The sequence below is a fragment of the Budorcas taxicolor genome, chromosome 5 (assembly GCF_023091745.1).
Source record: "Budorcas taxicolor isolate Tak-1 chromosome 5, Takin1.1, whole genome shotgun sequence".
Classification (NCBI taxonomy): Eukaryota; Metazoa; Chordata; class Mammalia; order Artiodactyla; family Bovidae; genus Budorcas; species Budorcas taxicolor.
The window spans coordinates 70,845,905-70,860,673 of record NC_068914.1 but is presented as its reverse complement, the minus strand read 5'-3'; the positions used below and the strand labels follow the sequence as shown (position 1 = coordinate 70,860,673).

Below are 14,769 nucleotides of genomic sequence, written 5' to 3'. Positions count from 1 at the left end.
CCCAGCCTGAAGACCATTTGTCCTCCCCCTCCACGCTCACGCCCTCAAGACCCAAGCAACTGTTAAGTTTCTTCCTTTCTGCTTCCCTGGAAAACCAAACCCTGGAGCAGCCTCCACAGAGGGTGGCAGCCAGGCTCTCGGTGATCTTTAGTGTCCTGTTGGCCTGTTGAGTTGTAGGGGGGTTGGAAGGCAGTGTGGGACCATGAGGCCAGATCCTTATCTGATCAAATCCACTCTTCAGCCTCAAACTCCAAATATCTCAGGGCTGCTTCTTTGCTCATATAATGGAGAAAATTCTTGTCTAGAAAATGCTTCTTTAAAAAGTTAATTTTCTAGCTGGAAAACCCAGAGTGTGTGTGTGTGTGTGTGTGTGTGTGTGTGTGTGTGTGTGTGTGTGTGTGAATGAAGAGAGTAAGGGTCAGGTCCCTCATTTTGGATTGTGTCTCTCCCCCTCCTCTCGGTGGAGGATGGGGGCGTGGGCTGAGGCTTTATTGAGGGTGCTTTTCCTGTTGGGAGTAGTGGTGGGTCATAAAACCTGGAGGAGGTTGTTTTGATCTGGTGACTTCTCAGGAAGTAGCATTTGAGCTTTTGCTTTGTAAATCACTCTCCCCCAAACTGGCCAACTAGATTGGATTGCGCTTCCCCAAGCCCACCTGGGGCCCTTCTTACTTCCCTTTCCCCAGTAAACCAAAGCAGAAAAATCAAAGGAAGTCCAGGGTCCCCCAAATCCTCTGCCTCCAATAAGAAAAGGGCTCATTGGTGATTTGACCCCTCTAAATTCAGCATGTTCTGGGTGGTATGGCCATAGTTCTCCTTAAAATTCCAGATTTAAAAATCATACCATCTTTCATTTTCTTTTGCCCATGCAGATTTTGGTTCCCCCAACCCCTCGGTTAAAAAAGAAGTAACATGGAAGGTAATCAGCTTCTGACCCTGGTGGTAGATACCATGACTCCTGGGGCCACTACTCTCTTGTGGGGCTGCCGTCTCCCTGTGATGCATTTCCTGAGCCCCAAACCCTTCTTGACAAGGTGGGACATCGGGTGTGTAAGAGAGAGCTCATGAAGAGAGGGGATGGGACTGAGGCATCGTCTAGCATTATATGAATGGAGGAAACTCTCTGCAGTCAGTGACTGGGTTTTATGTAATTAAGATGCATGCTGGGGTGTGAGTGAAAGCCCACAGCCTCCCTACTAACTGAACTGTAGCAAAAAAAAAGAAAAAAAAGCATTTTATCTAAATGGCTCCATTTTGTAATGTTAATGACCCTTTCCTCCTAAAGACACTCCTGCTTCTCAAGGGTCTCTGCCAGCTTTGGGCTAGGGAGCTAAAGGGAAAAGAAGTAAAGAGGCTTCTACCTCTGTCTCAGTTCAGGCTACAAGTTAGGATGCTTTCAGGCCCAGACATAAGGGCTCCTATCCATAGCCAGAGAAATGCCCCATATGCTGGAAATGAGGCCATAGATTATATGAATTCCTGGGCCCTCTTAGCACTTACTTGCACAGGCTCCAGTTTACGCTCTTTCATTTCCCAGAGAAGTCTGGGTTGGGGCATCCCAAACCCACAAGCATCAGAGAATCTCCCTCATTCCTAAGGCTCGATGCAAATACACTGCCTTTAAAGAGAGCTGAGCACTTCCATAGCTGTATACGGGAAAATATATTTATAGATCGCTCCATGTATAATAGGATGTATGTTTTCCATCTCTCTCTACTACACATTTAAATGCAGATTTATAGATCTTTAGATTTATAGATCCACAGTGAACATAGCAGTCCTCTGTCAGATTTCTGTGTGCACATTACCAGTCTCTCTACAGTGCTGGATGTATAGGCTGGGATGTATTGGTACAGCACTCCCTAAATATCTGGATGAATATTTGGTGAGCTTTTTCTTTCCCCTTGGTTGGAAAAAAAACTCTGAGTGTGTTGCTCAATCTCTATTTTGAAAAATTTATCTAGATTTATGCAAAAGCCCCAACTCATAAAATAGCTACATATTGAAGCTACATATTTGGAGATCTTTATAGTCTTTGCAGTTTTGCTGCAAACTTAAATATTTGAAAGTATATTTAGAGATGGTTCCATAATACATGTATCTATATGTAGGGGCATAGATCTCCCTCCAGAAGGATATAAACTTAATTCATCTCTCTATCTGTCAATAAAGACATCAGGTGAGTGTCTTTATTGGGGATAGGGAACAAATATCTTTCTGGCTGTTTTGCTTATTAAAGAGAGTGATTCTGTTGCTGTCTTCAAGGTTCCCACCAAATAGAGTCCAAAGGAGTTAGCTGCCTCCTGAAAACCTACTCCAGGGACCACAGCTCTCTCCAGGCTTTCCCTGTGACTTGAAATCCCAGCCCAGTCTCCCCAACCTGCAGGACCTCCCAGAACAGCAGCTAAGAAGGGAGAGAAAAGGGAAGAGTCCTAGGACTATGCTCCTCTTGGGTCCCAGGGTGGAGAGGTTGAGGGAGGGAAGCATGAGTCTCCCCAACACAACTGGGCCTTTGAAATTTGGGGAAAGATGTTTAAGTCTCCCATTTTTGGAGGGTGCCCAAATGGTGCCAGGGTCTCTGCCCTACCCATAAATGCCTCCTCGCCAATTGTTCTTGGTGCCCAGGGCCCAATTAAGCGGCTGCCGCACTCCCGGCAGCCGAGCTCTTATCGGCCGGGGATTGATGCCTCCGCGGCTCCTGTATATCATTTCCAAGATTTTTTCTGTCCAACTCCTCGGCTCCTTCGGCTTCCGCGGCTTTGACTAATGATTGCTACAGATGCCAACGTCTCCAGAATCCTAATAGCCAGGCAGGCGGACTCTTATTTACCCGGCAACATTGCTGCGGGGGAAGGGGGGCTGGGGGAGCAAGGATTGGGGTGTTGCAGGTTGTGGGGGACAGGGGAGAAGGTTGTGATCAATTCAAGTTTCCCTGAACTTCTTCCCCAGTGAGAAAGACATTCCCAACTCCCTCCTCTCCCTGAGGGAAAAATAGAATCATAAAATAGGGCTAATAGTAACTCATGGTTTGCCTCGTTGGAAAAGATCAAAGAATGGACAGGACATGGGAGAATAACCAGAGAAGTGTTTATTACTTGTCAATAGATGAGAGATTAAGCAGGAGAGCAGCAGTTTAGGGAGGAAAAAGGAGGGTTTCTTTTCTTTTTTTGTCCGGAGGAGAGACAGGGAAAGTCAGCCACGGTGGGAGAAGGGGCTCCTTTTTAAACTTTCGCGTCTTCCCCGTCCTCTCCCAACCCCAAATCTGGTCTTCCCGTCCATGAAAATGCCTCCCCTTTTCCCCTTTCTTCGCCTCACCTTCGGTCCCTCCGGTGTAGGGATGACCCGCGTGTTGCCGACCCGGGTGCCTCCTCCCAGAGGCCGCTCGAGTGCCCGCTGGGGCTGCCGGAGTGCTGGGGCCTCTGCCTGGGGGTGGGGAGAAAATCAGACCCAACAGCCCACTGCGGGCTGGGGTCGCCGGCCCTGCGGTTCCACGCGGGCCGAGTGGCGGAAAGTTGCAGCCGAATCCGCTTCTCCGGCGTCTCTGGGCCGCCAGCCGGGCCAGGTCTTTGCGGGTAGCGGCTGGAGTTCCCCGCCGAGCCTGCAGCCTGGGCATAGCGCTTCCTCGGGTCTCCATCCTGACCTTCCCAGACATACACACTTCATGCCGGTGAAGAGACAACACAAAAAAGCCGAGCAGCCCGGCTCCGAGCCTAGGCGTGGAGTGCTCCAACCCGGAATATTTTTCTATCAGAGAATAATGGAGCACAAAATAATTCAGCAGAGCGGATGGGCAGGAGCGCAGTGTGGGAGCCCCGCGCGGTGGGCCGGCTGCAGAGCGGGCCGCGCCGCCCAGCCCCGGAGGACCATTTCGTTGGAGTGTAGAGCGAGGCCGCAGCCCAGCCCCGACCCAGCCGCCCGAGGGCCAGTCTCTAAATGACGGCCCTTCAAGAGGACTCCGAAATGCAAAAAGGGAGCCGAAAAACTTAAACAGTCTGAAGGTAGAGGCGTCCCGGCGCGGCCAAAGCGAAAATCAATCACGTAATTAAAACGGGGAGAGGGCGAGGCCCGAGGTTGGGGGGGGTCCCGGGTTCCGAGGAGGCGGCCAAGGTATGGGCCGAGGCGGGTGAGTGGCCCGGGGATGGGGCTCGCCCGCCACGGCCCGGAGCGCGAGGGGCTGCGGGGAGGTTTATCACAGATCGCTATTGATTCCCGCTCGTCTGGGGAGAGCAGGCTGTGTGTCCTCCTCCAGGCCGGATCCTGAAACCGACCGATGGGCCTTTCCTGGGCTCCCTCATTTTTTATGGGGTTGCGGCACGCAGTGAAAAACGGCTCCCCAGATCCCAGGAGTGCCCGGATCTGTCCAGGCAAGTTTGTCTGAGAGTGCAGGTGGCACCAAGACATTGCCTCCGGGTTTAAGGGGATAGAGGAAGGTGGTACCCTAGTTTCAGGCACTTACATGTTCCTCTCGTCTGGACTCCCCCAACCTGGGAATCCAGGCTTGCCTTTGGAATGACTCTTATCTAAGGAGGGAGGCTTGGAAGGGATGTGGGTAGGCTTATCAAGGGGAAACCTGGGCCTGAGCTAACTGGATCCCTTAGGGGTCCCAGGGACCCCAGAGAAGGAAAGGGAACAGTTTCTGGAGGAAGGAAAGAAGGCACACAGGGAGCTCTGTTTGTGAAGGAATGATGTTCTTGTTATTATTGAGGTTAATGATGGTAATGATTGGGTATGGCTGGGTCAGCCTCAAAGAAGAGCTCTCCACAGCCCTTTCTCACAGAGGCTTCTCTGGAGAAGTCACTAGCTCTCCAACCTAGCTGTAATTGGGGAGAATAAAATGAAGACCTTTCCTCCCTTTCCCTGCCCTTTCCTCCCCCACTCCTTAAGAACTCTAGGAAAAAAGGGGACACTTTATAAAATCTTCATCACCCACCCCATTCATTTCCCCTCTGCTCTGTCCAGGAAAACGCATCATTTGGGGGGCACTGGGCTTTCGCCAGGCACCCTTATGAAGTTCAGCAAGCAGTTACCGGACCAAGTCCCTATTAATGAATTCTGTTTCTGACTCTGGAGGAGACCCAGGATTCTCTTGCCTGCTCCATGGAATTCTCCCTCTATTCTTGTCTCTGCCTTCCTTAGTCCAGGGTTCCTCAACCCATGAATCCCTGGAAGCTCAGAGGCCAAGAACAGATTAGAGTATCTTGAGATGCCCTCATCAACCCCAAAAGGAATCCCACCTTCCTATCGGCTTCTTAATTCTGGGAGCACCAGGTCAGCTCTCTGGAAGCTACCTTAAGCCAGCCTAATTCCTAAATGTTTCAAAACCACATTTAGAGTGCTTTAAAAGTAAAAGTCCTTTCACCCCCCTCTAACAGGAAAGTTCAAGTTAGAAATACTCAGCAGCGCAAGCTTCCTGCAGCACTGTCAGAATTTTTCAATAACAACAAAAATAAGAATTAAAGCTTTCATCAAGGAGAGAAAGGGACACCCCCACCCCAGTTTTAAAGAAGATATAATCCTGCAGCCTTGGATGAGAGTAGGGAGCAGGGGTCAGTGAGGCCAGGATGAGCAAAGAAGAGGATGGGGAACCCAACCTCTAACTAACAATTTCTCCAGCATAAAAATGAAACATCAAATTCGTTAGCCCAGGGCCTTCATTTTTCCCCTTCCACATTATAACTAGTTATTGAACTCACTGGAAGATCTAAAGGCCATTTGCGAAGAGACAAATTTCAATGGAGTTTCCCCATCAATAACCCCATGGCAGTGACCTATTGGAACAAGTCAAACACCCGAGGTGAAATGCAGGTCACTCTGTCTAACCAATATTAAAATGCGGCCACTTTTTAAAAAGCCACTTTAAATGAGATTTGAGGAAAATTGAATTCCAAGGAAGGCAAAGCAAGGAGGGGGAAATTCAAGAGAGGACCCTGCCTATGGTCTCCGAACAAACAGGAGAAATTCATCTTTAATATTTTAAAGGGGGGCAAATTAACATTCCATGATTGCTTTCTTTTTTTTTTTTTTTGAGACTATAAGCGATTCCAGGAGAAAAAAAAGGTTGAGTATTTTCTGGTGACACGTCTGGGTTATTATATTCATTTTAGACCAATTCATTACTTTTACTGACAAGAGATTTAAGAAAAAATCAATTAAGTATTTGCATATTCTTTTGCATACATTAGCCCTGCCTGCTGGCATTAGAAGGGGACAAAACACATACATATATACATATATACACAGCGGGGAAAATGGGAGCCTTGCTTTATTTTGGGGTTTGCAAGTTGCTTGGAGAAAAAAAATGGAATGAATTACTTGATGGTATACCATCTAAAAGTCAAATTTATTTGAGGAAGAGGAAAGAGACGTGTTGCAATGTTTAATCTCTAAAACAACAACAAAAACCATATACGCGCGCGCACAGTCACATCCTGTCCTTCTGAGAGTGGGGAAAGGAATGACACCTCATTTTCCCTCTCTTTGCCCGCCAAATCCTGAGTTGGCTCTCACTATTTTTCTCCCTAGGAAAATCCAGGGAGTCTGAGAGGTGAGATTTTAATGCAGCAGAGAATCAGTGGAGTCGCTGAGGTCTCTCAGCCGGCAGCTTGTTACTGGGGAGGGGAGGAATATGGGTTATCCAACGGTCAGTATGGTAATGCGGGCACAATAAGGCCTCGCACACAATGGACACATATTTTTCTTCAGCGGTGTCAGAAGGGAAGCGCTTTGTACTAAAACACGTTTCCGAAAGAGAAACCAGATCGAGATTTAGAAAGAATATGGGGGGGGGGGTGCGGGTAGCATTCGGAGAGTGATTGTTTGGAGGCTGGCAAAAGGTGATCAGAAAAAATAAAATAAAATAAAACTGGGGCTGAGAGAGGTAGAGGGCAGAGCAGGGGTTGGAGATCCCTGGGCTGAGGAGCCAGGAGGGCGAAACACAAAAGGAGATACAAGGATTCATCATGGACAAGAGCTGCTTTAGTGCCCCCCCAACCCATTAAGCTAATGCTAAGTACAGGAGCCCTCAGAAGAGATCTTATTTCTATGCTCGCAGTAATATCCAGGTGAAAATGTTTGTATGTGTGTATCTGTGTAGTGGACTCTGGCTTGCTGTTTTCTTCATGTGATAGGTGACTTTCTTGCTACTGAGATATAGGAGCCCAAAGAGAGTTTTTTTGGTAAATGATGTAGATGCATGTGGACAAATTTGGGGAAATCTCCCAGATTTCACTTTCTGGACCTGAATGTCAAATTAGCTGTGCAAACCTGGAAAGAAAACTCCGTGTATTTATGGCTGCATAAGGAGGCACTTAATACATCAATAAATATAAATAGTATGAATGCACATGGACCTGACATTCAGTTGAAGGCATCTGAACTCTTGGATCTACCTACACGCACTGGCCCAAAGTGGGTTTCGTGCTCCCCTTCCCTCGACCCACCTGCAGGAGCTCAGAATCCTGGGGAGTGGGGGTGTAAAATGGGCCATGCCTTGGAAAAGACTTCCTAGCAAGCCCAAGAGGGTGAAAAAAAGGAAGAAAAGCAAGTTGAGGCGGGGGCAGGGCTGGTAGAAGGTGACGGTGAGGGCTGGGAGGAGGGGAGCCAGGTGGAGGTGAGACTATTCCTGGCCAGCATAGGGTGGGGCAGCCTGATCCAGGTGCAGGCCTAGAAGGGAGGATGGGGGTGGGGCTGGAAGGCTTTCTCCTTCAGCAACCTTTCCCCCACCCTACCTGAGCTCTTGGAGCTCTGCCTCTCCCCAGGTTGGGGGCTGGGGCTGGGTTCAGAATTTTTATGTAGGACAGCAGTCAGCATTGGTTTCCCTTCGGCACTTCTAACAACTTGTAATTAACCCACCCCCCAGCACCAGTAATAAACCCCGAATCACTACCAACTAAGCAGCAGCCTTCACCTTCTCACAGTCTCAAGCTCCTCTTCCAACCAAACCAGCCAATCTTCACACGCAGAGGATCCCGGATAAGAGTGGGCAGTTCTTTCTCAACCAACTTTGGAAATTTGAGAATCGCCTCTAAGAGGTGGCCAGCCTCCAGGGAATTCCGGTTCTCTCACCCATCTAGTGGCACCGAGTGGGCACTGACCTCTGGGCAAGAGGTTTCCAGGGGTTCCCGAGCACTGGCTCTTGGTGAGCCTAGGGTGAGGGTGGGGGGCTTGAACACGGCAGGAAGAAAGGTGGCCACCGGCCCAGGCAGGGGGAATCAGTCCTTTGGGGCATCTGCTGTGGCCCAGCTCTCCAGCCTCAGGGTGAGCCCTAATTTGGAAGGGAGAACCCTCTCTGGCATCCCAAAGGTGGTGAGAGACAGGTTGGGAATCTCCTGCCTTCAGCCTCCCTCTCACAACGGTTTTATTTTTTTCCCTTTCCCCTCCTCATTCCCTTAATTGCAGATGTTCTAATTAAACCCTCAAATAGTTGTTATGCCGTTTTAAAAGGTACTTATTCAAGTGTCAACCAGGCTGGGCTGGGAGGAGGCAGCGTAGGGCGGCGAATTAAAGGTAGATTGACTAATCACAGCGGCGATCATAATAATAAAATCAGAGGGGGAAAAAAATCACATTACGACTTTTCGTGGAAAGGAGGGAGCAGGCAGCCAGCGGCCGCCAGCCCTGCGCCGCCGCCGACACAAAGAGTGCGGGCGATTCCGCGAGACTGATTTATGACGTTTTACAGCCCTATAAAAGCTGTAGCGACGAGGCAAGCGCTCCTACCACCGCTGGCAGATTTAGTCTAATAAATAAAACATAAACAGTTAACTTTATGTGTCACTTTTATTGTTATCAAGTAAAATATAGCCGAGCCCCGGCAAGCTATGATTTTAAACTATAATTGTTATCAAGTGCAACAAGGGGACCCAGCTCCCTCCCTGGGCTCTCCCTTCTGCCACCCCCACCAACTCTTGAGTTATGGGATCAGTTAATTAGTATTGGTGGCATGACGTGGCCACCCCTAGCTGGGGGGGTGGGGAGTGTCAGAAAGCAGTTCTTCTTGCCCCCTCCCTCCTCCATGGCCCTGCCACCCCACCATCAAGGCTATTCCTGTGGGTGGGTGGCAAGAGAGAGGGGAGGGCGCAGGAATGGACTGGAGACCCCCAAGGCCCGCCCAGCCTCCCTGGCTTCGTGAGCTTACCCCTCAGCTTTTGGAAGGCAGCCTGGAGCTGACCCTTGGGGATTCGTGTTTACATGTAAACACATGTGTTACATGGATACAATCCCTGGCTGGAAGCAGGCTCTACTCACGCAGGCCTTCCTCCTAGCTAGGTCTGCCCTCTGTGGGGATGGAGAAGGAAGAGCTCCCAGGGCCTTGGCTGGGCACCATCCCAGGGGACTGGCCCCTGGCAGAGTGCTCTCCTCCTTGCCCCAAGTCCTTGGGAACCGGCCTTGGAGGTAGTTGTCAGAAAGCAGCGGGCCAGGCAGAAAGGAGAGCAGAGACAACTGCCAGCGGAAGAGATCCTCTGCTCTGGGCTGGGCAGGGAGGGTCAGTGGGCACTTGGGGAGGGCAAGGCTTCTGAACTATGCTTTTGCCAACTACTTCCTGTCTCTCTTCAGCGGGGGCTGAACCCCCAGACCTCCAGAAATGACGTCAGAATCATTTGCATCCCGCTGCCTCTACCTGCCTGGTCCAGCTGGGACCCTGCCTCGCCGGCCCCCTGGCCAGAGGGTTGGGTGAGTGTGTATGGAGAAGAGGGCTGGACTCTGGTCTCCTTGGATGGGGAGGGTACCACAGGCCCACCAGCTTCCTGGGCTCAGCCTGGGCCCCTCCCCATCCAACCTCCACTCCAGTCCTCATTCAACTTCCTCTTCCTGCGAAAGAGGGGCGCTGCCCCGTGACCTACACAGACTGAGGCAGAATCGCCATGAATGAGGACCTCTGGAAAAGCTCAGGAGCCGAGGCCCGAGGGGTACACCGGAGGTTCAAAGGGAGACTCTGGGAGGGGGCTGAATCACAGCCTCCCAACAGCCTCCCAATGCCCAGGCTTTGGAAAGGAGCTGGGGGCTTCCCATCTCCTTTTGCAGGGGAGCGTTGTCAGTCGGAGGGGTGTATACTGGGGGCACCCCAGCCCCTGCCAGCTAACCCCACATCACCACCACCACCCCCCAGCACCACCACCACCACCACACACAAAAAAAATTGGATACATTTTGAATAAAGCGATTCGGTTCCTTATCCGGGGACTGGGTTGCTCCGTGTGATTGGCCGGCGGAGTCACATGGTGAAAGTAACTTTACAGGGTCGCTAGCTAGTAGGAGGGCTTTATGGAGCAGAAAAACGACAAAGCGAGAAAAATTATTTTCCACTCCAGAAATTAATGATCATGAGCTCGTATTTGATGGACTCTAACTACATCGATCCGAAATTTCCTCCATGCGAAGAATATTCGCAAAATAGCTACATCCCTGAACACAGTCCGGAATATTACGGCCGGACCAGGGAATCGGGATTCCAGCATCACCACCAGGAGCTGTACCCACCACCGCCTCCGCGCCCTAGCTACCCTGAGCGCCAGTATAGCTGCACCAGTCTCCAGGGGCCGGGCAATTCGCGAGGCCACGGGCCGGCCCAGGCGGGCCACCACCACCCCGAGAAATCACAGCCGCTCTGCGAGCCGGCGCCTCTCTCAGGCGCCTCCGCCTCCCCGTCCCCAGCCCCGCCAGCCTGCAGCCAGCCAGCCCCTGACCATCCCTCCAGCGCCGCCAGCAAGCAACCCATAGTCTACCCATGGATGAAAAAAATCCACGTTAGCACGGGTAGGCAACTTTGCTTTTTGCTCTCCCCCTCCCCTCTTCCCCAGCGCTCCCCACCCTCCTCGGCCCCCGCCGGCCCCGTCCTCCTTTCTCTCCTTCCCCCTCTCTCTCCAGGAGCGACTCTGGGTTAGCACAATTGAACTGGATTTACGAGCGAGAATGGGTAATTACATCCCCCATAAATTTTATGGCTTAGCTACTCTGGGCAGTCCGAGCCATGTGCTACGATCTGTTATGTATGTGTGAAAACTATGCTCGCTTTCTAAGGGCGCATAAATAATTCAGTGTCGTTACAATGAGGATTCCCCTCTTATTACACTACAAAGTCTCCAGCTCCCTTCAACTTCTTTATAACCCATTTAGCTTGATGACTTTATTTCCATCACCCCCTCCTCCTGTTCCAACAGAGCTGAGGATGGGGTGAGGGTGGGGGGCGGGGAGCCTGCTGCCTTTGAACCCCACTATTTGCTTCCCCCCTCCCCTCAGTGAACCCCAATTATAACGGAGGGGAACCCAAGCGCTCGAGGACAGCCTACACCCGGCAGCAAGTCCTGGAATTAGAGAAAGAGTTTCATTACAATCGCTACCTGACCCGAAGAAGAAGGATCGAGATCGCCCACTCGCTGTGCCTCTCTGAGAGGCAGATCAAAATCTGGTTCCAAAACCGTCGCATGAAATGGAAGAAGGACCACCGACTCCCCAACACCAAAGTCAGGTCAGCGCCCCCGGCCGGCACTGCGCCCAGCACCCTCTCCGCAGCCACCCCGGGCACTTCTGAAGACCACTCCCAGAGCGCCACGCCGCCGGAGCAGCAACGGGCAGAGGACATTACCAGGTTATAAAACATAACTCACACCCTGCCCCTATCCCAGGCCCCCCATCCTCCCCTCACACACAAATTGACTCTTATTTATAGAATTTAATATATATATATATTTTGGTTCTTTTCTCTCTTCCTCCCACCTTCCCCCTTGTCAATTCCAAACAGACAAAACAGATAAACAAGCCCCCTGCCCTTCTCTCCTTTCCACTGTTAAGGACCCTTTTAAGCATGTGATGTTGTCTTAGCATGGTACCTGCTGGTTTTTTGTTGTTGTTTTTTTTTTTTAAGGCCATTTTGGGGGGTTATTTATTTTTTAAGGGAAAAAAACTGCAGAAATTATATATTGCAAGGTGTGATGGTCTGGTTTGGGTGCATTTCAGGGGAAATGAGGAAAAGAAAAAAGGAAAGAGATTTTTAAGCCAGTACTCCTCCTCCTCCTTCCCCCCTCTTTCCTTAGGCCTTTTGCATTGAAAATGCACCAGGGGAGGTTAGTGAGGGGGAAGTCATTTTAAGGAGAACAAAGCTATGAAGTTCTTTTGTATTATTGTTGGGGGGAGCTGGGAGGATAAGGGGGAAGACAGCAGACAAAGCTAAATGCATCTGGAGAGCCTCTCAGAGCTGTTCAGTTTGAGGAGCCAAAAGAAAATAAAAATGAACTTTCAGTTCAGAGAGGCAGTCTATAGGTAGAACACCCCACCCCACCCCCCATCGTGGTTATTGTGTTTTTGGACTGAATTTACTTGATTATTGTAAAACTTGCAATAAAGAATTTTAGTGTCGATGTGAAATGCCCCGTGATCAATAATAAACCAGTGGATGTGAATTAGTTTTACGTCAGTGTCTGATGGTTTCTTTTTCTCCCCCTCCTCCTTCTGGCCTGGTAACATCCCACCTTCTCTCTAGAGTTGCTGAAGTTTACTCTAAGCAAATACACAAATCTTAACTCTCAACTCCAGTTTCCCAAGGTCCTTAGAAGATCCAGCAAAAGGTTTGGGGCAGAACGTCAGAAGAGGGGATGTGGAAGAGTAGGGCACTCCCTCCCTGAGTCTGTAGGGGCCAGACTCTCCTGGGGGTCTCACTTTTCTAGAGTTAAGCACGGTGCCTCCTTTGTCTCTTCCTGACTCCCCTCTTCTCCCTTCCCTGTGGTGAGTAGGCCTGCCTAATTTGCAGATTAGAAGGCAAGTTTAGGGAGTGGGGACGAAGAAGAGTTTTCATCTTTGGGGCATTCTTTGGGGATGAGGGATTAGGAAGATGCCTCTCAACATGCCTGTTCTCATAAAAGAAGAAACATTTTGAGCTGGTGATTCTAAAGCAGCAAAGTGACCTGTCAGGATGGCTTTTCTGTTTGTTTAGACTTGGAAAGAAGGGTGAAGTGGAGGCCAGAGGCCTGGGAGGCCCTCTTGCATGGGTAGGCCTCAAAGCCTGATGCCTGGAGATAATGAAGCACTCTTATTCCCCGCTCCCCCCCAACTTTTATCGTGGACCTGCTAGATGTTGAGAAAAGACACACGGAGAGGCAGGGTGATCACCTTTCTTCCTACAACCTCCCAGGTCTCCATAGGGCTTGGAGATTGGAGGAACAAGGCTTCCTGCTTGTAAAAAAAATTTTTTTAATTGCTTCCTTGGGGGCTAAAAACAAAAAAAAACTGATTTGGATTGCCTGAATGATTACTTTAAGTCAAGTCTCCAAAGAATTCTAGTCCTGGAGACCAGGCTCTGAGCAAGGCCTGCTCGAATTTTTGCTTGTTTGTTGGGAGAAGGTGAAGAGGTAGTTGGTGAGCTTCTCCGACAGTTTATCCATATATCAGGATGGAGGGCTGTCAGCAGTAGAAGAGAGAGGGAGAAGAGATCTGGGATAAGTAGGGAAGCCCTGGGTACCGCTCTCCTCTCTCCTCAAATTCTGGAGTGAAAGGCAACAGAGGAACCAAGTTATGAATATCTGTTTGATATGCTTTGGATTTATTTCCTCTTGAACCACTTGCTGGGTGTGTGTGTGTGTGTGTGTGTGTGTGTGTGTGTGTGTGCTGGGGTCCTGTAGGTCTATTTTCCCCTCCCTCAATGGTGCCCTGGGGACAGCAAAACATGCTGCCTACAGTGTGAGGAAGCAGGGCCAACAATTATCTGGAGTGATTTTATGTAATCAAGTGAATTAGGGGCCAAATCTGACTGTAGCTCCCATCATCTTGATGCAATTGGCTTTGGGGCAGGAAAAGGGGGTCTAGCTGTTCTTAGGAAAAGGGAAGGTGTGAGAGGGGGACCTGGAAGTCTTTCCAATCCCTTAAGGAAGTTAAGATGGAAATAGGGGGCAATGGAAATTAAGATTCATAATCTTTTCCTAACTTTGCTCACTTGGTTTCAGGGGAATGTATTCTTTCTCCTCCCTGAAGTGAAAGGGATGAACACAGGGGAGGGAAATTAAGATGAACTTGCTAAAGGTACACACTCTTGTTCAAGAAAAGCAGTATAAAAGGATTGGGACAGTTCTTTTATTTTTCCTTCTTTAGGAGCTTCCGTTTTAAATTCCTCTTCCTTTTAAATTTCTCTTCTCACACATCCACATGTAGTCACTCTTTGTGTATCTCTCTCTGTCCTTCTCGATCTGAAAAGCAGAAACATCAGACATCCATAGTTTGACAAATAAAACTAAACCCTCTTGTATTTGAGTTTTGGAAAAATTTGGCTTCTGGCCTTCCCTCCAGTGGGTTCCATTCTTTGCTCTTTCCCCAAAACTTTCCTTTGCCTTGGACCTGACCACCTGGAATGAGATCAGGCTCTCGGAGATGAGCGGGATGTCCAGTGTAGGGGGCCAACCTGAGCCCCTAGCTCTAGCTGCCTTGACCCACTGGATGCTGCTACAGCCTCACTGGGAAGCTGAGGGTCGGGGCTTTTATTGAAGTTGGATTGAACAGTGGGGGAAAGCCTGGGGGAGGGTGGGGAAGACGCAGCCCAGGTTCACGGGGAGGACACAGCATTTTCTCTCCTATCGCCTTTATATTCGGCAGCGCCTCTGACCTCTCCCCCACCCCCAGCTCCGACCCTCCCAAGCCAGCCCTAGCTCAGCCCCCTGTCTCCAGACAGGATGCCACAGCTTCTGTGGGGCTGGGGATTTCTTGCCCCGAGTAATGGGAGAGGCAAGGCGCATGAATGCCTGCTAGCTTATTGTGTGTGTCTCTCCAATGGCTAAGTAAAAAGAAGAC

General features: G+C 50.0%; 1 protein-coding gene across 1 annotated transcript in view; it reads left to right on the top strand.

Moving 5' to 3' along the window:
* The window catches only part of HOXC4 (homeobox C4), a 59,931-nt gene extending 47,572 nt beyond the window's left edge, over positions 1 to 12,359 (top strand). Inside the window, exons 2-4 of the mRNA XM_052640486.1 lie at positions 9,553 to 9,669; positions 10,308 to 10,752; positions 11,236 to 12,359. Coding sequence (XP_052496446.1) covers positions 10,314 to 10,752; positions 11,236 to 11,591 — 795 coding nt within the window. The 5' untranslated portion in view covers positions 9,553 to 9,669; positions 10,308 to 10,313 and the 3' untranslated portion in view covers positions 11,592 to 12,359. The remainder of the gene's footprint in view (positions 1 to 9,552; positions 9,670 to 10,307; positions 10,753 to 11,235) is intronic.
* Positions 12,360 to 14,769: the final 2,410 nt, after the last annotated feature.